We start from the raw sequence: 26262 nt of genomic DNA on the forward strand, positions 1-26262 counted from the left end.
TCATTCTTTTTTAAAACATTATTATTTATTTATTTATTTGAAAGGGAGAGAAAAAAAAAGAGAGAGAGGGAGGTAGGGGGAGAGAATATGAGCGTGCCAGAGCTTCCAGCTGCCACAAACCAACTCCAGACACATGCCCCACCTTGTAATCTGGCTCATGTGGGTCCTGGGGAATTACCTTGGGTCCTTTGGCTTTGTAGGCAAATGCCTTAACTACTAAGCCATCTCTCCAGCCCCAAATCTTCCTTCTTATTTCTGAGGTTCAAATGATTAAGAAGATAATTATACAAAGTCATATGGCTATGAACATCCTCATGGCCACCCAGGGTGGCATATTTGCCATTATCAAGGTTTTTGTCTATATTCCTGATAGCTCTACTAATATCCCATCTGTTTTACAAGACATATAGGAACAGATCTGGACCATATCACACACTACTGTGCCATTCAGTGAACAGTTCTGGGAGTGTATCTCAGTCAGTTCATGCTCAGAAGGTCTTGAGATAATTTAAGCTGATTTACTGGGTTCCCTCAAATGCTTTCCAAGGCCTAGAAGTCAACAAGAATGGAAACTTTAAAGGCTTCCAATATTCTGTGTGCCCACTTCCCAACTCCTTGCTTTCATTTTTTCTTCCTGGCATTTTCTTCCAAGATTGTCTTCCTGCACTCTACCAGTACACTTTTTGAGTATCTTAGATAGTCCACTAGAGAAGTTTTCCCAACTGCCATACCCATCAACCCCACTCAGCTTAAAGAAGCCAGATGGGTCTCCACCCTGATTCCCTAAGGTAGCTAGGGTTACTTCTTCAGAGGGAGAATTAAGGCAATAAGTATGACTGGGCCCATGAAGTAAAACCAGGAATATCTTTGGGCCTATACTCGCAGTTTTTACTTTGCCAGAGAAGAATCTGGAGAGTTCCATAGGATGACCCAAGCTACTACTTCCTGGGAGGGAGGTCTGCTTTCCTGGAATTTAAATCTGTTACTGACATTGTGGTTGGTTATGTCATGGCTGGCCTCTTCTTGAGCCAGCCTTAGCCCAGATCAATCAGGCCCCACTCTGGCTCACTTGAATCTGAAGCCCACTATAATAAGGTTATGAATAAACCCTTACCAGTGGCAAGGGCCCTCTTGGCTGCCCATTTATCACTTCTGAACTTCCAGGTTCTGTTAAGCTGGGCTGGGATGAGAGGAGAAAACCTTGACCCTTCACCACCCACTTCCTGAACTCCACATGGAAGGAGCTCTCTACTTTCTTTTCTTTTTTAATATTTTTATTTATTTGAGAGAGAGGGAATGAGGGAGGCAGAGAGAGAAGAAGAGAGAATGGGCACACCAGGGCCCCCAGCCATGGCAAACAAACTCCAGAAGCATGTGCCACCTTGTGTACCTGGCTTATGTGGGTCTTGGGGAAGTGAACCTGGGTCCTTTGGCTTTGCAGGCAAGCACCTTAACTACTAAGCCATATCTCCAGCCCTCTGTACTTTCTTTTCTTTCCTCTCTAAATCTCTTTTCATATTTCTTCCAGGACCATCACATAGGCTCCCAGACCACATGGGATATCCATTTCACTTCCCTTGGTTTTATACTTCCCTAAATAAATATAATAATTTAATAATTATCCTTCTCAGTTTGGTTTGCCCAGTTCTTTGGTTGAATACAAACATGAGCTCAGGATTTGGAGTTGAAGGACTTTCCTGAACTCCCAACACAACCCCCCCAACACTGGGACTAAAGGCTTGTACCACCACACCCTACCCAATCATCTTTACTTCTACTTGTCACCTTTTACTCTGTAATGTCTGACAGCAAACAAAAAAACCTTCAGGAGGGTTTTTCCTGAATATCCTGCATATTCATTGATGGTTCTGGTTGATGAGGATGTAAATAATTCTTATCCCTGGGCAAGCTCTGAGAACTTTTAAAATTCAACAATATAAATCAAACAGTGGTACACACCTTTAATCCCACACTTGAGAGGCAGAGGTAGGAGGATTGTCATGAGTTTGAGGTGTCATTGAGACTACATAGTGAATTCCACATCAGTCTGGGCTATAGTGTGACCCTACCTCAAAAAAAGAAGAAAATTCAATAGAAACCTCACCAAAGATAACATGTATATGGAAAATAGGCATATGAAATGATGTTCAAGATGATATATCACTAGGGAATTATAAACTGAAATAGTGAGATACCACTATGGTCCAAACATTGACAACACCAAATGCTAGAGAGGATGAGAAGTAACAAGAACTCTTGTTCAGTGCTAGTATAAATGAAAAATAGTATGGTGAATTTAGAAGACAACTAAATATTTTCTTGTGAAATTAAATGTACTCTTACTGTATGATGCAGGAATCACAAATCTTTGATGTTTACTAAAGAAACCAAAAATTTAATACACACATTTTTCATAGGAGCTATTTTCTTTTTTTGGTATTTCGAGGTAGGGTTTCACTCTCGTCCAGGCTGATCTGGAATTCACTATGGAGTCTCAGGATGGTCTTGAACTCACAGTGATTCTCCTAAGTCTGCCTCCCAACTGCTGGAATTAAAAGTGTGTGTCACCACACCCGGATACAGGAGCTATTTTCTTAATTGCCAAAACCTGAAAGCAACCAAGATGTCCCTTAGAAAAATATAAACTAAATATATACCCAGACAATGGAGGATTATTCAGTGCTAAAAAGAAATGAAAAGAACTATCAAACCATGGAAGACACAGAAGAAACTTAAATTCATAGTACTAAGTAAAAATAGGCCAACCTGAAAGGTTTGCAGGGTTTCAAGAATATGACATTCTGGGAAAGGTAAAAAGAAGACAGTACAAAGCTCTGTAGTTATCAAGAGTTAGGGAGAGGAGGCATGGCAGCATACACCTTTAATCCCAGCACTTGGAAGGCAGGAGGATCACTGTGAATTCAAAGCCAGCTTGGAATTACAGAGTGAGTTCCAAGTCAGCCTGGGCTAGAGTGAGACCCTACCTTGAAAACAAACAAATAGAAAAGTTAGGGGACGTGATGGACAGGCAGAACATTAATGGGTTATAGAGCAGTGAAACTACCTTGGCATGACACAATGGTAGGCCAAAATCCATAGAAAGTAAACCACCAGGAATGAACCACAATGCAAACTATGGACTCTGGGGAATGATGTGTCAATGTGCTACAATTGATGTGTCATAATAAATGTACTAGTGTGGTGCCATTTATAAGTATATGGAGATATACAGAATTCTCTAAGTTTTTCTGCTCAATTTTGCCATAAGCTTAAAAGTGTGCTAAAAATGGGTTTATTAATTTAAGTATATACATTAGTAAGTCAACTCAGCAACATAAAATGGGTACCTAGTTAATTTTCATTTACCACAGGAATGCAGTTGGTTTAATAGACAAATAACAACTTTTACATCTTTTTGGTGTGGGGGGTAGGATATTACCTTTATTGAGTTTATTCTCCAGAGTGGAAATAATGTCTGTACAAAACCAAATGTTTGGGCTGGAGAGATGGCTTAGTGGTTAAGGTGCTTGCCCGTGAAGCCTAAAGATAAAGGTTCAATTCCCTAGCACCCATGTAAGCCAGATACAAAAAGTGGTGCAAGCATCTGGAGTTTGTTTGAAGTGGCTGGAGGCCCTGGTGTGCCCATTCTCTCTATCTGCCTCTTCCTCTTTCTGTCAAATAAATAAATAAAATAATAAAAAAACCAAATGTTTGTTACTATAACTTCTGCAACACAATTAAAATCTAGTCTTTTAAAAACTCAACTCAGTCAAAACCCACTACTTCAGAATCAATAGCTTATTTGAAACCACGGTAACACTTAAATATAGTTAAGAGTCAAATGTAGAAATTTGGTTGGTTGAAAAGCTAATTAAGCTTCCAACTTACTCAAATAGAATTACAAAAAGTCAAAATTGTATTTTTCACAGAGAGACAGTCCACTAGAATTGCCAACACTGGACAGCAATTAACAGTATTTAGAGTCCTTCAGGATGGAATAATAATAACCTAGTGTTATCATGCACTTGAGTGACATGAATCAAAGTTCTGAAGTATGATACAACTTTAACTTTCAAATTGTTTTTTTTTTTATATATGATACTTCAAATATACAGCACCAAAACAAAGGTAACCAGGCTTAAAAAGAAATAAGGTCCCTTTTCTAGCTAGCAAAAACAAGCTGAAGAATTATTTGATATAAATAGACCTATAAAGATTTCCATAAATTGGTATGTCCACATATGACACTGCACTTAATATATTTAAGGAAATAAAGGCAACTTGAAATTTCAGTAGGGAATAATGAACTATAAAAAGTGATGTAGAGTCAGGCGTGGTGGTAGTGCACGCCTTTTATTCCAGCCCTTGGGAGACAGAGGTAGGAAGATTGCTGTGAGTTTGAGGCCACCCTGAAACTACATAGTGAATTCCAGGTCAGCCTGAGCTAGAGTAAGACTCTACCTTGAAAAACAAAAAAAAGAAAAGAAAAGAAAGTGATGTAGAGGCTGGAGAGATGGCTTAGCAGTTAAGTTACTTGCTTGCAAAGCCTGATGGACCAGGTTCAGTTTCCTAGTATCCACATAAAGCCAGATGTACAAAGTGGTGCACGCATCTGGAGTTCATTTGCAGCAAGAGGCCCTGGTATGCCCATATCCATTCATTCATTCATTCTCTCTCTCTTTCATTGCTTTCAAGTAAATAAATATTTTTTAAGTGATAGAGCATAGGCTGGGGGAATGGTTGAGTAGATAAACTACTTGACATGTAAGTGTTGAATATCTGAGTTCAGATCTTCAGAACCTAGGCAAATCAGGATCCTGTAATGGCATCTGTAAGTGCAGCATGGTTGAAATAGAAAAATGGCCTGGGGAGCCTAAGGATATAGGTTCAATTCCCCAGGACCCATGTAAGCCAGATACACAAAGTGGCGCATGCATCTGGAGTTTGTTTGAAGTGGCTGGAGGCCCTGGTGCGCCCATTCTCTCTATCTGCCTCTTCCTCTCTTCATGGGCCAGCTAGCCTGTCAAGTGGAGTGGTGAATGAAAGATCCTGCTCAATCGAGGTAGAAGATATTATTATTGGCTAATAAATATGTCTCTATGTTTTAAAAATGTAATGTAACAGATTTGAAAAAAATATCCAGTCAAGTACATAAGAACTGAAAAACACTAAATTAAATGACATTAAGAATTCAATTATGGAGCCAATAGATTTATATTCTTCATACATTTCCTGTGGGAATGCTAATAATCCACTGCTTAGGAAACAGAATGAGATATTACTACGTCAATCTTAATGTCCTTATCTACAAACCTACTGTTTTTTAACTTAACTTACTTAAATACTGCTTTCACAATTATTTTTCTAATATATGAATTTGAGGTATTTAGGGGGTTGGAGAGATGGCTCAGTGATTAACTGTGTTTCCTGTGCAAACATGAGGGCTTGAAGCCACCCAAGTTTGAATCTCCAGGACCTACATTAACAGTGTGCATGATCTTACACACACCTGTAACCCTAGTCCAATACCAGGACACCTGACTTTCCACTCTAGCCACTACAGGCAAGTGCACCCCACTGCAGGTGAGCACAGAGTATCACAAGGCCACCAATACATGCATACTATACACACACACACAGAGAGAGAGAGAGAGAGAGAGAGAGAGAGAGAGAGAGAGAGAGAGAGAGAGAGGAAGAGACTAAAACAAGTACTTTTAAATTATTTATTTATATCTAAGGGAGAGTGAGAGAAAAAGGCCGAGAGAGAGAATGGGCATGCCAGGGCTTCAAACCACTGCAAAAGTACTCCAGGTACGCTACTGTGTACATCTGCTTCACTTGGGTTTTGGGGAATCAAACCTGAGTCCTTTGCCAGCATACACCTTAACTGCTAAACCATCTCTCCAGCTGTAAAACAAGTATTTTTGATAAAATTTAATTCACTAATCTTCACAATACATCCTTGAGACACAAGCTTTTAGGGTTTGGATCTTAAATTTCCACTGAAATCTTACACTGTTAAAGATATAATCACCAGGGGCTGGAGAGATGGCTTAGTGGTTAAGGTGCTTCCTGTGAAGCCTAAGGACCAGGGTTCGACACCCCAGAAACCACATAAGCCAAATGCACATGGTGGCACCTGTGTCTGGAGTTTGTTTGCAATGGCTGGAGGCCCTGGCATGCCCATTCTCTCTCTCTCTAATAAACAAACAATCATGAGCCTGTGACATACTTGGGAGGTGGGGGAGCCTTAACATACTGGGACTAGTGGGAAAAAGGTAGGCTGTGGAGGACATGCTCTTTAAGATGTCAGACCCCAGGCCCAGAACCCCTTTCCCCCTCTCCTCGTTCTCTTTCCCATCTCTGTGAGATAAACAGCTTCATTATACCATCTGCTCCCTACCATGGTGTTCTACCTCACCACATGCCCAAGATCAATGTAGTTAGCTGACCACAGACTGAAACCTGTGAAGCTATAAGCCAAAATAAGCCTTTTACTCTTCTTGAACCAATTTCTCAGTTATGTCCCAATGACATAAAGATAACAAACACACCAACTCGAAGTTGATCGTTCAATTTCCTGCATTTAAAATAGCTTTTTCCTTCTTGTCTGCCTGTTCAGTTCTTACCAGATCATTACAGAACAAAAATCACATATCATCTCTAAGCAGAATAAACATTCAACTGTAGTATCATATGCTGAACACAACTCTAGTCTAGCACATAATACTCAGGGTATCTATTCTATACCAAGAACCTAAATCATATATATTATACATAGCCAATGTTTGTCAGGTAAATTATTCATTCACTGAAATGAAAGCCAATCTTTTCTTGGGGGTTGGCATGTGTGATATATGTCCCTATAGTGGCTAGAGCAGAATGTTGTGCATACCATTCCATCACTCTTTTCTTTTCACTCTAGCCCAGGCTGACCTGGAAGTCACTATGTGGTTCCAGGCTGGCCTCAAATTCATAGTGACACTCCTACCTTGGCCTCCCAAAGTGCTAGGATTAAAGAAATGTACCACCATGTCAGGCCACTGCATCACTCTTTTGCCCATTCTTATTTGAGCCAGAGTCTCTTAATGATGCCAGAAATTGCTGCTTTTCACAAGCCTGGGCAATTCCCTGGTTTCTGCACTCTGTGGGACTCACATGGCCATGCCTGGTTATATACAAGGGTTCTGGAGATTCAAACTCAGGTAGTTTCAGGCTCTCTCAGTCCTCATGTTGCATAGGATGTGTACTTAAACCTCTGAGCCATCTCCCTACCCCAGATAATCTTAAAAGAAGCAACTAAGATCAGTTCAAGAATACTGTTCTTCAAGTCCGGCTAGTTTCAGTTTCCTAATGTCACACACTGAGTTGGTAGCAGAAAAGCATTCTATTATACTATGACGCCTTGGGTTCTACAGCTAAAAGAAAAAGTCACAGACTCTTTCAGTTCTCTCTCTCTCTCTCTCTCTCTCTCTCTCTCTCTCTGTGTGTGTGTGTGTGTGTGTGTGTGTACACACAACCTTAGGTGCTGTTCCTCAGGAACTGCATCTACCTTTAAATTTTTTTTTTATTTATTTGCAAAGACAGAGAAAGACGAGATGGGGGCAAGAAAGAGAGAGAATGGGCATACTACAGCCTCTGCCATGGCAAACAAACTCCAGACACATGGCTACTTTATGCACCTAGCTCTACATGGGTACTAGGGAAATGAACCCAGACTTTCAGACTTTGCAAGCAAGTGCCTTAACCACTGAGCCATTTCTCCAACCCCCCTTTAAGACAAGGTCTCTCACTGGCCAGGAACTTGACAATTAGACTAGTGTGACTGGCCAGTAAACCCTGGGATCCTCTTGTCTCTGTCTGCTCAGCACTGAGATTACAATCACGTGTCACTGCACCCAGTATTTCTATGTGGGTCTGGAGATTGAACTCAGGTCCTTATGCTTGCATGAGCAAGCACTTTATCGACTATTTTATCTCCCCAGGCCCTCAATGGCTTCTTTTAAGAAGTAAAATATGGATGAGGTACTAAGAAGAAAAGAATAGGGGCTATAGAAATGGCTCAGTGGTTAAAGGCACTTGCTTGCAAAGTCTGATGACCTGGGTTTGATTTCCCAGCACCCACATAAAGCGAGATGTATAAAGTAGCACATGCATCTGCAGTTCATATTCAGTGGCAGGAGGCCTGGTATAACCATGCTCACTCTCTCAGTTAGCCTCTTTCTGTCTTTCTCCCTCAAATAAATTAAAACAAGAATAGGAGCTCTCTTTCATGAAAGACAGAAGAGCAAGACCTTTTAGTAGCCCAGCTGATAGAGCAGAGGATTGTAGACTAAACAGGTGTAAAAAGACAAAAGAGAACTGGAGAAATTGTTCAGTGCTTAAGGCGCTTGCCTGCAAAGCCTAAGGATCTAGGATCAATTCGCCAGTACCCACTCAAAGCCAGATGCACAAGTTGGAGCATGCATCTACAGTTCATTTGCAGTGGCTAGAGGCCTTGGTATGCCCATTCTCTCCCCCCCACCCTCTCTCTCTCTCTGTCACTCTTAAATAAATAAATAAACAAAAAAAAATTTTTAAAAACACAAAGGCAAAAGATGGCTATATATGCTTCTCAGTTGGTAGAATGTTTGCTTCACATGCCCTGGGGCCCTGAGTTTGAACTAAGTACCACAAAAATCAGGTGTGGTGGCTTATTTAGGTGATACCAGCATCCAGGGAGGTAGAGACAGGAGAATCAGAAGTTCAAGGTCATTCTCAGTTATACAAGTCAAAAGCCAGCCTAGGCAACATACAACTCTGTGGTAATTTAAACAGATGGCCCCTGATACACTCAGTGTTTTATTAGTTTGTAGTTTGGATCTGCAACCACCTAGCTGGAGGAGGTATCACTGGGCGGATATTAATGTGTGGTGGTAGGTTTGGAATTCCAATCTAAAGATATACAAAGCGCCTAGTTACACCTGGAGTTTCTAAAATGTGCCTGTGGCTTTTGGCTTTTTTGTGGCTTCTCTCTCTCTCTCTCTGATTAGACCTGTGGAAGCAAGGCCAGCTTCTGCTATTATGGAACTTCCCCTGGATCTGTAAGCTTCAATAAATATCCCTTCCTCCATAACTACGCCTGGTTTAGAAGTTCATCTCAACAAACCTGAAGCTGTCTGCCACAGACCCTATCTCAAAAAAAAGAAAGAAAGAAAGAGAGAGAGAGAGAGAGAAAAGAAAAAAGACCACAGGCTAACACATACTGACTTGATTTAAGAGATTCATTAAGCCAGGCTAAGTGGGGCACGCCATCAATCCCAGCATTCCAGAGGTAGAGCCAGGAGGATACTGCTGTGGATTTGAGGCCAGCCTACAGCTACAGAGCAAGTTCCACATCAGCCTGGACTAGAGTGAGACCTTACCTTGAAAAAAAAGTAGACATACCTAACATCTCAAGACCATGTCTGCCTAAGATAAAAAAGACTCTCTAACACAACTTGATCCAAGCCAGCGAAACTATCAACTTTTGAGTAGACAGGTTTGGTCAATTACAATGATTTTGCTGCCAAGTTTCATTCCATAATATGTGAATTAGGAGAGATTAAAAAATCCATACTTAAGTTCAAGTTTAACTGAACTTTTTGGCCAAAGCATTTTATCATTCTCTGGCCTAAGTAAATATCACTTGGCAAGTACAAGCACAATTTTGCTTGTTAAAAGCCAGGCATGGTGGCTTACAACTTTAATCCCAGCACTGGGAAGGCAGAGGTAGGAGGATCGCCATGAGTTCAAGGCCTACCTGAGATTACATAGTGAATTCCAGGTCAGCCTGGGTTAGACTGAAACCCTACCTCAAAAATCAAAAAATAAAATAAAATAAATCAAATTTAGGGCTGGGGAGATGGCTCCAAGGCTCAGGGCACTTACTTGCAAAAAGCTGCTGTCCTGGGTTGGATTCTCCAGTACCCATATAAAGTCAGATGTACACAGTGGCACATGTATCAGGAGTTCATTTGCAGCAGTAGAGACCCTGGTATGCCCATTCTCTCTGTCTCTCTAATTCACTCTGCTTGCAAATAAGTAAATATTTTTTTAATTTAAATTTAAAAAAAAACTTTTTTGTTGTTTGTTTTCTCTTTTGTTGTTTGTTTTTGTTTCACTCTAGCTCAGGTTGACCTGGAATTCACTATGTAATCTCAGGATGGCCTTCAACTCACAGTGATCCTCCTACCTCTGCCTCCCCAGTGCTCAGATTAAAGGCATACACTACCATGCCCAGTTATTGCTGCTTTCTTTTTTTTTTTTTCTTTTTTTTTTTTTATTGCTGCTTTCTTTAATTGAATCTTTTCAGGATAATATTTTTCTCCCCTCCAACAAGGATAGACCCAGAACTGTTGTTAGTTCCTCTCTAAATCTTCAAACCATACAAACTTGTGAGATCTATTTATTTTATACATAGAAAACGCAAAATATACCTATGAATTAAGAGCATACATGCAGATAAAAAGGTAGTTACTTACTGCCTTTTCAAGGTGACAATAGATTGGGTAAATAAAAGAAAAACATTTAATGATGTAATATATTTAATTACTTTTCCAGAATGAAGTTTGAACACAGCACATCCCCTATACAACTCAACAATGATGAGGTGCATTATGTTTTCAGGACTTGGCCAAATATTATGCCAAGGATATCTAGTAAATAAATGAACCTGCTCAAAATGTAATACTATACACACTACCATCTAAATACTATTAAAATTTCATTTCTACATAAAGAGTGCCAAGATATAAATAGTGCCTTGTTAAAACTAAAACACAAAAAATCACTTTATACTGAACAAAGATCTTAGTTTGAAATAAATAGGGTATATACAATCTAGGATGCAATTGTATTATAATTACAGATAATATGGTTCATTTGAAATCAGCCCCACTTTCAGTTTAAGGACTAAAAGACAAAGTAGATGCACTAAAAAACTTTACCTATTAACTCACAAAGGCCAGGGGTCCCAGTCAATTAAATGGCAATATAACTGAAATACTATTTAAAATTAATAAATGCAATTTTTAACATGGCTCACCAACTGGTTCAAAAGGCCACAAGTAGGAATTTCACACCTGCAAGAGAACACATGTGATAATCCTCAAAAAACAATACTGTCAATATTCTTGTGATTTGGAAGTTGAATATCAAGTTAACGGCCAAATTTCATTGAATGTAGCTTTTCTCTTATCCTAAGATTTTTGTTTGTTTTTTGCTTTACTTTGCCGGGGTTGGAATGAAACCCAAGACATTATACGTGTTAGAAAGTACTCTAACTCTGATCTGATCTCCAGTTCATTTGCCATGTTTCTTTACTGCTAACATAGAAAGAATTAAAATTGACTAGGCAGGGCTGGGGAGAGAAAAAGTCAGTGCCAGCCTCAAAAACATGAGGACTTGAGTTTGATCCCCAGAACCACACATAAAAATGCTGTGCATGGTGGCTGAGGAACAACAGCTGGAATTAACCTCTGGCCTCTGCACACATGTGCATGCACTCACAAAAATTTTTTAAATTTTTAATTATTTTTTTTGTTTTTTTGAGGTAGGGTGTCACTCTAGCTCAAGCTGGCCTGGAATTCATTATGTAGTCTTAGGGTGGCCTCAAACTCACAGCAATTTTCCTACCTCTGCCTCCCAAGTGCTGGGACTAAAGGCGTATGCCACCATGCTCAGCCAATTTTTTTTTGGTTTTTCAAGGTAGGGTCTCACTCTAGCCCAGGCTGACATGGATTTCACTATGTAGCCTCAGTCTGTCTGGCTTAAAACTCATGGTGATCCTCCTACTTCTGCCTTCCAAGTGGTGGTATTAAGGCATATGCCACCACCACCCAGCAAATATTTATATTTATTTATTTGAAAGCAGAATGATAAGAGAAGAGAGAAAGAACAGGGCACTCCAGGATCTATAGGTGCTGCAAATGAACTCCAGATGTACAGGCCATTTTGTGCATCTGTCTTTATGTGGGTACTGGGAAACTGAACCTGAGTTATTAGGCTTTGTGGGTAAGGGCTTTAACCACTGAACCATCTTCTCTAGCCCCAAATATTATTTTTGCATATTTGTTTATTTGCAAGCAGAGATAGAGAGAGAAAGTAAAAGAAATTGGGAGAGAATGGGCATGTCAGAGCCTCCAGCTGCTGCAAAGAAACTCCAGATGCATGAGCCACTTTGTGCATCTGGCTTTTATGTGAGTACTAGGGAATCAAACTCTGGATCTAATGCTTGGCAGACAAGCACCTTAACCACTCAGCCATCTCTCTAGCCCAGCCAAAATATTTGTTTGTTTGTTTGTTTGTTGTTTCTGAGGTAGGGTCTCACTTTAGCTCAGGCAGACATGGAATTCACTGTGTTGTCTCAGGGTGGCCTCGAACTACTACCTCAGCTCCCGAGGGCTGGGATTAAAGGAATGGGCCACCACACCCAGCTCCAGCCAAAGTATTTTTAAAATACTTAACCAACTTCTACTGAAAAGCTTCATATATCTAAGAAAATTTATGTAAAACATGTAAATTTACATTTCACATTTAAAAAGTATTATGTATGATATTTTTTTCCTGAAGTTATAGAAGTTATATAATAATACTGTATAAGTATAAAAATACTCACATGTAAATAATTATATATATTTTATATGAAAAATTTTAAAAATTAAAAATGTGCTGGGAGTGGCAGCAAAAAGCTGTTAATCGTAGCCCTTGGGAAGCAGAGATAAGAGGATCACTGTGAGTTTTGAGGCCAGCCTGGGCTGCAGAGATAAGATAGCTTAGCAGTTAAGGCACACGCCTGCAAAGCCAAAGGACCCAGGTTCAATTCCCCAGGACCCACATAAGCCAGATCCACAAGGCAGTCAAGCATCTGGAGCTCATTAGCAACAGCTGAAGGTCCTGGCATGCCCATTCTCTCTCTCAAGTAAATAAATAAAAATAAAATACTTTTAAAGAAAGCTTAAAATTGCGTGATGGGGAAACAGCAAAATAATCTTCCCATGTTTCATTTTATATACATACACAACAAACACACATATGAATATATATGCATATATATGTATGAATATATATTTTTCTTTTGGTTTTTTGAGGTAAGGTCTCACTCTAGTTCAGGCTGACCTGTAATTGACTACATAGTCTCAGGGTGGCCTTGAACTCTCGGCAATCCTCCTACCTCTGCCTCCCAAGTGCTGGGATTAAAGGCATGCACACCATGCCCGGCTATAATTTTTATTTATTTATTAAACCGAGAGAAAGCAGCAGAGAGAGATTGAGAGAATGAGCACAGGTATGCCAGGACCTCCTGCCACCATAAACAAACTTCAGACACATGCACCACCTTGTGTGGCTTTATGTGGGCACTGGGGAATTGCACCTAGGCCATCAGGCTTTGAAAGGAAGCACCTTCGACCACTGAGCCATCTCTCCAGCCCCACTTTTTTTTTTTTTCAAGGTAGGGTCTCACTCTAGCCCAGGCTGACCTGGAATTCACTATGGAGTCTCAGGGTGGCCTAGAACTCACAGCAATCCTCCTACCTCTGCCTCCCAAGCGCTGGGATTAAAGGCATAGGCCACCATGCCTGGCCAGCCCCATATTTTATAAAGACATAATAATGTTACTTGTGTCACCAACAACTAAAGATAAAAGTTTCTAAATCAAACCTTACCTATTTGCTTACTTTAGTGTACAATTTGTGTGTGTGTGTATGTGTGTATGAAGTGCACATATGTGCATGGAGTTCAAAGGACAACCTTCAGTGTTATTCCCCAGGAGTTGTCCACTGTTTCTGAGACATAGTTTCTCTAGTTTGTAGGGAGCGGGTGCGGCAGCCATTCCAAGATGGCGCCCGGGACGGCTGCCAAGTCGTATGATTTGCACCTGACTTCCTTATACACCCCTGAATAGCCACGTCCGCGGTACACACTGCGCAGATCAGACCATCTGACGGTTTACTGACGTGAGCCTATTGAAGAGACTTACGTGGCAGACTCTTTACAGGCTAGGGATTTAAGGACGGACTGGGAAGGGCTCGGGGTTCATTTTTTTCTTTCTTTGCATGCGGTTAAGGTTCCTGAATAAACTGCTTTGAGAAGAACGTTGCGTGGCGTCGTTCCTTTCTGTTGGTCGGACTGAGAAGCGACACTAGTTGGCCTAGAACTTACCAAGTAGGCTAGGTTTGCTGGCCGGAGAGTACCATAGTTCCATCCATCTCTGTTTCTCCAGTGCTGGACCTATAAGCACTATTCACCATGCTCAGCAGTTTTGTTTTGTTTTTTAACATTGATTCTGGGGATCAAACTCAGGTCCTAAATGCTTGCAAGGCAAACATTTTACTGACTGAGCCATCTCCTCAGCCCCCTTAGTGTACAATATTATCAGTCTTTCTGTTTAAAAAAAAAAAAAAAGAAAGCCGGGCGTGGTGGCGCACGCCTTTAATCCCAGCACTAGGGAGGCAGAGGTAGGAGGATCGCCGTGAGTTCGAGGCCACCCTGAGACTACATAGTGAATTCCAGGTCAGCCTGAGCCAGAGTGAGACCCTACCTCGAAAAACCAAAAAAAAAAAAAAAAAAAAAAAAAAATTGTAGAGCCAGGTATGGTGGCACACGCCTTTAATCCCAGCACTTGGGAGGCAGAGGTAGGAGGACTACCTTGAGTTCAAGGCCACCCTAAGGCTACATAGTAAATTCCAGGTCAGCCTGAACAAGAGTGAGACCCTGCCTCAAAACCACACCTCTCCCAAAAATTATGACCCCTAAACATTATTGAACTCATACTTAAGAATAAAGTAACCCCTTTTTGAATACCTGCTTTAAAAATTATTGCCCTTCACATTTATACAATGGAGTTCTACTCAGCGGTAAAGAAAAATGAAGTTATGAAATTTGCAGAAAGGAAGGGAGGAGGGTACTTAATAGGTTGATATTGTATATATGTAAGTACAACGATTGTGATGGGGTGGTAATATGATGGAGAATGGAATTTCAAAGGAGAAAGTGGGGGGGGAATTAACATGGGACTTTTTTTATAATCATGCAAAATGCTAATAAAAATTTAAAAAAAAATTATTGCCCTTGATGGTCAAATGTCCTTCATATACTCATGTTGGAATACTTAATCCATAGTAGGTGGTGCTATTTGGGAAGATTATAGGACCTTTAAGAGGTGAAGGCTTGTTTTAGGAAATGCGTCACTAGGTGCAGGCCTTGAGTATTACAGCCCAGCTCCACCAGTCCACTCCACTTCCTTCTCGCTGATGTGACATGAGCTGTCTACTCCTACCATGCTTTTCCCACCATGACGGACACTACCCCTCAAAACTATAAACCAAAATTAACCTTTCCTTCCTTAAACTGTTTCTGATTGAGTATTCTGTCCAGCAACAGGAAAATAATGAACGTATTACCTAACAAAATATTATTACAACTTTATTCTAATAAACCTTACTGCTTATTTTGTTATTTTTGAGGCAGGGTCTCATGTAGCTCCGGTTAGCCTTAAAATCAGTATAGAGCAAAGCTAAGGGTGACCTTAAACTCCTGTATCCTCCTGACACTACCTCCAAGGGCTGAGCTACCACACCTGGCAGAAAGTTATTTTGCCTTTAATGTTTTCAGCACTTGCTTATTAATTTATTTATTTGGTTTTTCAACTGGGTCTTGCTCTAGACCAGGCTGGAATTCAATATGTAGTCTCAGGATGGCCTTGAACTCACAGCAATCCTCCTACCTCTGCCTCCTGAGTGCTGGCATTAAAGGTGTGCACCACATCTGGCTGGTTCACTTTGTAAAAAATATTTTAATTAATTAACTAATTAATTAATTTTAGAGAGGGAAAGAGGCAGAGAGAGAGAGGGAGGGAGAAAGAAAGAAAATGGGCACTCCAGGGCCTCCACCCACTGCAAACGAACTCCAGATGCGTGCGCCCCCTTGTGCATCTGGCTAACGTGGGACCTGGGGAACCGAGCCTCGAACCGGGGTCCTTAGGCTTCATAGGCAAGCACTTAACTGCTAAGCCATCTCTCCAGCCCATTAGGCAGTTTTTTTTTTAGTTTGTTTTTTTTGGAGTGAGTGTGTGTGTGTGTGTGTGTGTGTCCTGTGCACACACACAGAGGCCAAAGAAGAACATCAGGTATCTTCTACTGCTCATTTGTGTGTCTCCTTGAGACAAATTCTCTCACTAAATCTGAAGCTGCTGTTCTCTTCATCAAAGGAGCTGAGCAGGGCGCTGCAGTGATTTTCATCTCCACTTCCCACAGGGCTGAGGTTACAGGCATGCATGCCATATCCATGCCCACCTGTTTATGTGAGCATTAAGGAATTGAACTGGAGAGGTCTAAAGCCATCTCAAGCCCTCTAAGGCTCTCAAGCTTGCCTGGCAAGTGCTCTTTCCCACTGAGCCATCTCCTCAGAACCTTTCAGACAGTTTTTGTTATTTGTTTTTTCAAGGTAGGGTCTCACTCTAGTCCAGGCTGACCTGGAAATCACTAAGAGGTCTTAGGGTGGCCTCAAACTCATGGTGATCCTCCTACCTTTGCCTCCTGAGTGCTGGGATTACAGCTGAGTGCCACCACCCCTGGCCTTTCAGACAGAGTTTTATACCTGAATTACTAGTTACTTCTTAATTGCTTAAGAACCTACAACCTTAATTATTTAAGAACCAATCCTAAAATATGATGTATGTGTCAACTTTCTTCATGGCCATACTGGTAAAACACTCATTCTTAAATTTCAAAGTCCAAGTACATTCATTTGAAAGGGATAAATGGTAAAGTTTTTCAAATACAGCTTAATATTCATATTTTACATAATTCAAAGAGCTATGAAAAAAAGTTTCATGTTGGTATAGACATAAGGTTGTAATTCTACTATTGCTATAAAGAGAAAATAATGCTCAATTTCAAGACAGTTGGCAGCAAAATTAGACAAATGGCAAGTACAGGACATATGCTGACTGAGAAAGTAGATAAGAAAGGACATGAATATGTTCCATCATATGATGAAAGTAGTATGTTGAGAGTGGAAATGCTGTCACGCCTTCCAGACAGGTAACAGAACCACAAAGAAGCACCAAAATATACACTAATTCCTACAAACAATTAGAAAGCTAAAAAATAAAAATGTCATCTGAAAGGGTCAGAGAAGGCTCTGTAGAGGACAATGGCTGTGCTTTAGTAGGACTCCTCCTCCTATAAAGAAGAGCTGCTCTTTCCTTGATCAGCCAACAAATTTCACCATATATATAGTATGAGGCCTTGGCTTTCCAAAATGAAAATAGCAGATTAAAAGCAAACAGAATATCAGTAAAAACAGCAACTCAACCAGTAAATTATTTAAAGACCTACAGTAAAGAAATATCACAGCATATTAATTTACAAAATAATCCAACTGAGAATGCTTGTATAAAACTTCAGGTGAAATACACTGTTTGGCCTCTAGAGGGCGAACTCTGGCCTTCTGGAAAAACTAGACAAATTTTGTTTGGTGCATTTGAGACAGAACCAGCCTGGAATTCACTATTATAACCCAGACTGTCCTGAAATTTGTAACATCTGGCCACAGCCTCCTGAGAACTGAGATTACACGCATGAGGCACACCTGACTAGACAAAGTTAATTTCAGATTTATAAGAGGAGCCAAAACTTAAGATGGCAGAGATTTTTAACTTTCTAAATTAACAATACCCTAATGTCTCAGTAACTTTTTAGATCATCCCTTAAATATAAATAAATAAATAAAGGTCCTATTTTTTTTCCCACTTTTGTTGAGGCAGGATCTCATTCTAGCCCAGGCTGACCTGGAATTCACTATGTAGTCTCCAGGCTGCCTTGAACTCATGGTGATACTCCTACCTCTGGTTCCCGAGTGCTGGGATTAGAGATGTGTGCCACCATGTCCAACTCAACATAAACTCTTACTAAATAGGACTATTATTAAGCCTGGCATGGTGGCACACACCTTTAATCCCAGCACTCGGGAGGCAGAGGTGGAAGATCACTGTGAGTTCGAGGCCACACTGAGACTACATAGTGAATTTCAGGTCAGCCGGGGCCAGAGAGAGACCCTACCTCAAAAAATAATAATAATAAAAATAACAATTTATGTTGAAAAAAATTTAGTGAGAATTATCGTAGAGCCGGGCAAGGTATCCCATCCTGAGACTACATAGTGAATTCCACATCAGCCTGGGCTAGAGCGAGACCCTACCTCAGGACAAAAAAAAAAAAAAAAAGAATTATATTAATATTAAGTATCATATATATAATATTATTATATTAATATTAAGTAAACATTCCAAAGGTAGTACACATAAAAGAAAAGGGATTCCTTCTTCCCTTCCTTTATTTGGTTTATCGAGGTAGGGTTACACTGTAGCCCAGGCTAACCTGGAATTCACTATGTGGTCTCAGGATAACCCTGAACTACAGTAATTTTCCTACCTCTGCCTCCCAAGTGCTGGAATTAAAGGTGTGCACCACCCTGACCAGCTTTTTTTTTCTTCCTTTTTAACACAGTTCAGGTTAGGCCTGAACTCATGATTCTCCTGTCCAAGCTTTCTAATTCCAAACTGAAATTATAGGCAGGCACTACCATACAAGGCTCTTAATTCTTAAATAATGTGCCATAATTGGGCATTTGTGGCTGCTCATATTATAAAAGTCCTTTAAATCTTGTAATAATTAGACACCATCACCCTCATTCTCACCCCATACTAACTGCCTCTTTATTAATGGTTATACCTTATCTGACAAATGTGGAGTACTACTGAGTTTGCCTAAAAACTGTAAATAACTCACGTCTTCCCTATACATTAGCTGCAGCACACCAAAGTACCTGGGAACAAGGTTTGAAAGTCACATGACCCTACCTTTATGTCCTAGAAAGTATACAAAAACTACTTACTATTTTAATTACTTGCAAACAAATAAAATTATAATGTTATCAGCTTCCAAAAAATGCATTTATTTATTTATTTATTTATTTATTTATTTTATATTTTGAGGTAGGGTCTCAATCTAGCCCAGGCTGACCTGGAATTCACTGTGTGGTCTCAGGGTGGCCTTGAACTCATGGCAATCCTATTTCTGCCTCCTGAGTGCTGGGATTAAAGGCATGTGACACCACTCCCAGCCTAAAAAATGCTTTTATTGCGCCAGTGTTGAGGTGCACCTTTAACACCAGCACTCAAAAGGCAGAGGTAGTTTGAGTTTGAGGCCAGCCTGGGACTATAGAGTGAGTTCCAGGTCAGCCTGGGCTACCTTGAAAAAAATGCTTTTATTAACATATATTAATTATACATAATATGTTTCATTATGACATTTTTGTACATGTAAATAATGTGTTTTGATCATATTCACACCCTTCCTGTTCCTCTTTTGCCCCCTACCACCACCACTGGCTGGCTTCAAACTACAGCAGAGGATGACCTTCAACTCCTGATTCTCCTGCCTTAACCTTCCAAGTACTGGGATTATAGGCATATTAGACCATGCCCAGTTTAGCTGGTGCTGGGGATTGAACCCAGGGCTTTGTGCTAGTTATGCACTTGACAAACTTAGCTACATTTCCATACCCAAGAATGTTTTAAAAGATCCAAAAATCATTGCTTGGGAAACCAGCTTTGCTTTTGAACAATAGAGGTAATATTAAATCCTTAAATGACGGGTTTCTTTTTTTTCCTATTTTGAAGGTGACTAGACTAACATGATTACTTTTATGATGCTAGCCATGTTAAATTGGTCAACTAGAACTGAAAAGGAGAAAAATGGGGAATGTAGTATACAGCTTCTTCTAAGTAGCAACTTAAACATTTTAAAACTGTGAAAAGTAATCCAGGTTCACTGATGTCCAGTCTCAATCTCACGCTGAGTATAAGTTTAGGAGTCAAATATGACCTGAAAGCTTCAAGAACTCAATATTGAGGTTTATTAACACAAATACTAGAATAATTGGTAGTATAATGTATATACAGTAATTAAACTACTACCAAAAGATTGTGTGGCAATGTTTCTCATTTATAAAGTCCTTCGTAGAGGCAGAAGAGCAGAGAAGCTACAAGAGATAATTATCCACATAGCCTAACTAGTAATGTTGCTTTTTAGTTTCATTAATTCATAGCCAGTAAAATCTATACCACTGGTAAATGCTATTAAGTTTGACTCAGGAAGCATTTGTATGGTTTGTGGAGAAAGCAGAAAATGGTCTTTTAAGAGTATTTCAAGTATAACTAGAAATAAAATCAATGTTCTATTACTTTAAAGAACTTTTTTTTTTTTTTTTGAAGTGGAGTCTCACCATATCTAGCTCAGACTGACCTGGAATTCACTATGTAGTCTCAAGCTGGCCTTGAACCCACAGTGATCCTCCTACCTGTGCTCCCAAGTGCTAGAATTCAAGGGTGTGTACCACCATACCTGGCTTCTACTTTAATGAATTTTTTTCTAAGTTTTATTTATTTATTACAAGGAGAGAAAGAGAATGAAAATGGACACGCCAGGGCCTATGCCACTTCAAATGAACTACAGACACATGCACTACTTTGTATATCTAGCTTTATATGGGTACTGTGGAATTGAACAGAGACTGTCAGGCTTTGTAAAGAAGTCCCTTAACAGCTGTGCCATCTCCCCAGCCCTCCCTTTTTTCGTTTGCTTTTTGAGATAGAGTCTCACTCTAGCCTAGGCTGACCTGGAATTCACTACATCATTTCAGGGTGGCCTTGGACTCAATGGCAATCCTCCTACCCCTACCTCCCGAGTGCTGGGATTAAAGGTGTATGCCACCATGCCCAGCTTAGCCCCTCATATTTTTTAAAATTTTTTTGATTTATTTTTATTTATTTATTTGAGAGCAACAAACAGAGATATAAAGAGGCAAATATATAGAGAGAATGGGCGTGCCAGGGTTTCCAGCCACTGCAAACAAACTCCAGACACGTGTGCCCTCTTGTGTATCTGACTAATGTGGGTCCTGGGGAATCGATCCTTGAACCAGGGTCCTTAGGCTTCACAGACAAGCACTTAACCACTAAGCCAACTCTTCAGCCCCTCATTTTTTTTAATTAATTTTTTTTAGAATATCTGCAACCTAGGCTAGTCAAGAAGTCTGTGTAGTCCCAGTTCTAAGCCTCAAATTATCAGTGATCCTCCTGCCAGAGCCTCCCCAGTGCCAGAACTACAGGTATGAGCCATCATGCTCTGCATACTTTAAAGAACTGTTACAGGGGGCTGGAGAAATAGCACAGTGGCTAAAGGAATTTGCTTGCAAAGCCTGATGGCCTGGGTTTGATTCCCTAGTACCTGTAAAGCCAGATGCATAAAGTGGCACATGCATATAAAGTTTGTTTTGAGTGGCAGGAGGCCCTGGCACACCCCTACTCACTCTCGTTTACTCTCTGGGTCTGTCTCCCTCTCTCAAATAAGTATTTTTTAGAAAGAGAATTTTTATAACATAAACTATAACAAAAATACTATAGCCTGTTTTGAAAAAATAACATTAATTTTAAAGGCCTATATTCCAAAGTCTACATCTAGAAAAATGAAAATGAATATGATTAATTATAAAGAAAACGATGCTTTATTTATTTTTATTTTCACCAAGACAAGATCTCATTATGTAGCCCAGGTTGACCTTGCACTTATGGTTAATGCTCTTGCCTCAGACCCCTGAAATGCTAAACTGCAGATGTGTACTACCGTACCTGGTAAAAAGGACAATACTTCATAAGCTATAAAAAATTAGTGGGCGCCATATTCGTACTTACCTGCTGAATGGTTTTGGAAGTTTTTTGAAGATTTTCTCTTGGAGGAACTTTACCAAATAATTTCCAACCAGGAGCTGATTTGAGTTCCTTTGTCCTCTTGGGAAAAAGGTTTCTGAAACACAGTAAATTTACACAAATTATTCTTTTAATTTTAAAAATATTTTATTTATTTATTTGCAAGCAAAGAGAAAGAGAGGCAGGGAATTGGTGTGCCAGGCCTCCAGCCACCACAAATTCCAAATGCATTCATCCCTTTGCGCATCTGGCTTTATGCGAGTACTTTTATGTGAATACCCGGTAATCAAGCTTGGGTCAATTAGGCTTTATAGGCAAGTGCCTTAATCACTGAGCCATCTCTCCAGCCCCCACAAATTATTTTTTGTACCCAGGGAGCTATTAAATAGTAATTTTTAAATTAGGTTTAGATTTCTAAATCAAATACAAAATATGTTTAAATAAAATTGTTTCTACTAATTATACTGTCATATTACTTAGCCTACCACAACTCAGTTAATAATATCTGGTGGCACACGCTTTAATCCCAGCGTTCAGGAGGCAGAGGTAGGAGGATAGCCACAGGCCACCCTGAGCTACAGTAGACCCTACCTCAAAAAAAAAAAAAAAAAAAGATGATCAACTGGGAAAAAATAAAAACTATTAAAAACGTATTTGCTTTGATACAGTAATTCACATACTAAAAAAGCCAAGAATATTAGAACCAAAGAATTTAAAGTAACTTAGGTAATACACTTTTTAAAATATTTTTACTTATTTCTTTGTAATCAAAGAGATTGAGTATGGGTACTCCAGGGTTTCCTGCCACTACACATTAACTCCTGATACATGCACCACTTTATGCAACTGTTTTTTTTTTATTTTTTTATTTATTTTATTTGAGAGCGACAGACACAGAGAGAAAGACAGATAGCAGGAGAGAGAGAGAATGGGCGCGCCAGGGCTTCCAGCCTCTGCAAATGAACTCCAGACGCGTGCGCCCCCTTGTGCATCTGGCTAACGTGGGACCTGGGGAACCGAGCCTCGAACCGGGGTCCTTAGGCTTCACAGGCAAGCGCTTAACCGCTAAGCCATCTCTCCAGCCCGCAACTGTTTTTTAAAATATATTTTATTTATTTATTTGAGAGCAAGAAAGAATGGGGGAGAGAAAGAGAGGGAGGGAAGGAGGAAGGGAGGGAAGGAAAGAGAATGGGTGTGCCAGGGCCTCCAGCCACTGCAAGTGAACTCCAGATGCATGCATCCCCTTGTGCATCTGGCTTACGTGGGTCCTGGATAGTCGAACCAGGATCCTTTGGCTATGCAGGCAAATGCCTTAACTATTAAGCCATCTCTCCAGCCCTGTATATCTGGTTTTATATGGGTAATGGGGAGCTGAATGCAGACCAGACATTGCCTTTAACCACTGAACCATCTCCCCAGCCTGGCAACATAATATTTTCAAAAACACTATTAATTAATTACTTTCAATAACATTTTGTTATGTATAATAGAAGGGCATCTACTGGGCTAGAGAGATAGCTTAGTGGCTGAGGCACTTGCCTACAAAGACAAAGGACCCAGGTTCGATTCCCCAGGACCTACCTCAGCCAGATGCATAAGATGACACATGCGTCTGGAGTTGGTCTGCAGCAGCTGGAGGCCCCCGTTGGTGGATTCTCTCCCTCTCTCTCTCTCTCTCTCTCTCTCTCTCTCTCTGCCCCTCTCTCAAATAAATAAAAATACATTTTTTTAAAAAGACATTTACTGATGCCCTGGTGTTATATATGCCCATGCATTGTTTTTCCTGGAATAACTATGTAACAAAGCTTATCACAGAAAAGTCACTATATAACCCACGTAGAAAGAATCTGTCAGGAGCTAGAGAGATGGCTTAGCTGTTAAGCACTTGCCTACGAAACCTAAGGACCCTGATTCAAGGCTCAATTCCCCAGGACCCATGTAAGCCAGATGCACAAGGTGGCGCATGCATCTGCAGTTCGTTTGCAGTGGCTGGTGGCCCTGGTGTGCCCATTCTATCTGCCTCTTTTTCTCTCTGACACTCTTTTTTTAAAAAATATTTATTTATTTATTTATTTGAGAGTGACAGACAGAGAGAGAAAGAGGCAGAGAGAGAGAATGGGCATGCCAGGGCCTGCAGCCACTACAGACGAACTCCAGACGCGTGCACCCCCTTGTGCAGCTGGCTAACGTGGGTCCTGGGGAATCAAGCCTCAAACCGGGGTCTTTAGGCTTCACAGGCAAGTGCTTAACCGCTAAGCCATCTCTTCAGCCCTCTCTGACACTCTTAAATAAATAAAAATAAACAAAAAATTAATAAAAAGAACCTGTCAGTAAACAACAAGAGGGAGGGAGGGAGAGAGGGAGGGAAGAAAAGGGGATAGGACTAAAGAAAAAGAATTTCAAATCCCAATGGATGGTCTATTAACCTAGTGTTTGATATCTGTGTGTAATTTATCAGTTTTGCTTCAACGCTATATTCATCCTTCAATATAACTGTGATAACAGAATTCTTTAAGCATTTCTTTTTTTTTAAATGCAACCCTCCCATGATTCACTCCTTCTGTTCCTAATGTAATAGCTTCTGCAATCTTTTTGTTGTTGTTCTTGCTGTTTGTTTATTTTTATTTATTTATTTGAGAGCAACAGACAGAAGGAGAGAGAGAATGGGCACATCAGGGCCTCCAGCCACTGCAAATGAACTCCAGATGCGTGCGTCACCTTGTACACCTGGCTTCCGTGGGTCCTGGGGAATTGAACCTTGAACTGGGGTCCTTAGGCTTCATAGGCAAGTGTTTAACTGCTAAGCCATCTCTCCAGCTCTAAGCATTTCTTCTTAAAAACAACCTAAAACATTTCAGTATTCTCAGTAAAGGGTGTCTAAGGGATAATGAAGGAAAAAGGGGCTCTTGTGGTTTCCAGCTGCTGCCAGAGTGGGCCACCTAGTAAAAGACATACCCCAACTTAGTCCTGAATCACATTTTCAGATTCAGGTTAGTTAGAATAGACTATTTTAGAACTCTAGAGCCTGATCAGATACTTTTAACCATCAGAAGAATGTGTGATGAGAGGATTATTGTGAGTTCAAGATCAGTCTGGAACTAGAGTGAATTACAGGTCAGTCTGAGACCCTATCTCAAAAAATAAAAAAAAAAAAGCAAACAAACAACTCAAGTATTTATCAAGTGAATAAAGCACAACGTGATGTATATACTGCTATGGAATAAATTCTGTGCCTTCCAAATTCCTATATTAAAGGTCTAACTGAGGCTGGGAGGTGGCTCAGTGGTTAAAGGCACTTGCTTGCAAAGCTTAGTATGCTAGGTTTGACTCTCTAGTATGCACGTAAAGCTAGATACACGAAGTGGCATATGCATCAAGAGTATGACTGTAATGACAAGAGGCCATGGTGTATCTATTCCTTCTCTCTCTCGCTTTCTCTGCTAGCAAAAAAATTAATAATAATAATTTCGGGGGTTTTTTTGAGATAGGGTCTCACTCCCTAGCCCAGCCTGACCTGGAACTCACTATGCAATCTCAGGGTGCCCTCAAACTCATGGTGATCCTCCTACCTCTGCCGCCAATAAAAATATTTTTAAGAAAAGCTCTAACTGGGCTGGAGAGATGGCTTAGTGGTTAAGGCATTTACCTGCGAAGCCAATTGACCCAGGTTCAATTCCCCAGGACCCACATAAGCCAGATGCACAAGGGGCATATGTGTTTGGAGTTTGTTTGCAGTGGCTACAAGCCCTGGCATGCCCATTCTCTTTCTTTCTTTCTCTCTTCTCTCTCTCTGCTTGCAAATAAATAAATAAAAATTTAAAAAAAAAAAAAAAAAGAAAAGCTCTAACCAACAGACCCTTAAACTATGAGTACATTTGCAAACAGGTTTTTGGTGTTTTTTTTTTTGTTTTGTTTTTTTGTTTTTTTTGGTTTTTTTGAGGTAAGGTCTCACTCTAGCCCAGGCTGACTTGGAATTCACTATGGAGTCTCAGGGTGGCCTCAAACTCATAGCAAACCTCCTACCTCTGCCTCCCAAGTGCTGGAATTAAAAGCATGCACCACTACGCCTGGCACTCAAACACGGTTTTTAAAGAGATTATTAAATCTAAATGAAGGCTGAGTGGGCTCAGATCCATTATGGCTGGTTCTTTTTTTCCTCCAAGAATATGTATACACAGAAGAAAAGTGATAGACACAGATGGCCAAATGCCAAACACCCTTAGTCATCAGGGAAATACAAATAAAAACCACTATGAGATTTCATCTCACTCCAATTAGAATGGCTATCATCAAGAAAACAAATGACAAATAATGTCAAGTATATGAAAAAAGATAAGCCCTCATCTACTGCTGGTGGGAGTAAACCTGTACAGTCACTAAAGAGATCAGCGTGGAAGTTTCCCAAAAATCTAAGAATTGGCTGGTCGAAGTGGCACACGCGTTTAAGACTCCCAGCACTCAGGAGGCAG

General features: G+C 40.3%; 1 protein-coding gene across 3 annotated transcripts in view; it reads right to left on the minus strand.

Moving 5' to 3' along the window:
• The window catches only part of Tbc1d12 (TBC1 domain family member 12), a 110907-nt gene that overhangs the window by 59670 nt on the left and 24975 nt on the right, over positions 1 to 26262 (minus strand). For 2 of the 3 annotated variants that reach the window (XM_045141833.1, XM_004653035.2), the window contains exon 2: positions 21779 to 21890. In XM_045141833.1, the coding sequence (XP_044997768.1) occupies positions 21779 to 21890 (112 nt within the window). Of the gene's footprint in view, positions 1 to 11065; positions 11103 to 21778; positions 21891 to 26262 lie in introns of all 3 variants that reach the window. The other variant, XM_045141834.1, reaches the window with a different exon arrangement.

Source organism: Jaculus jaculus, chromosome 1 (assembly GCF_020740685.1).
Source record: "Jaculus jaculus isolate mJacJac1 chromosome 1, mJacJac1.mat.Y.cur, whole genome shotgun sequence".
NCBI classification, from domain to species: domain Eukaryota; kingdom Metazoa; phylum Chordata; class Mammalia; order Rodentia; family Dipodidae; genus Jaculus; species Jaculus jaculus.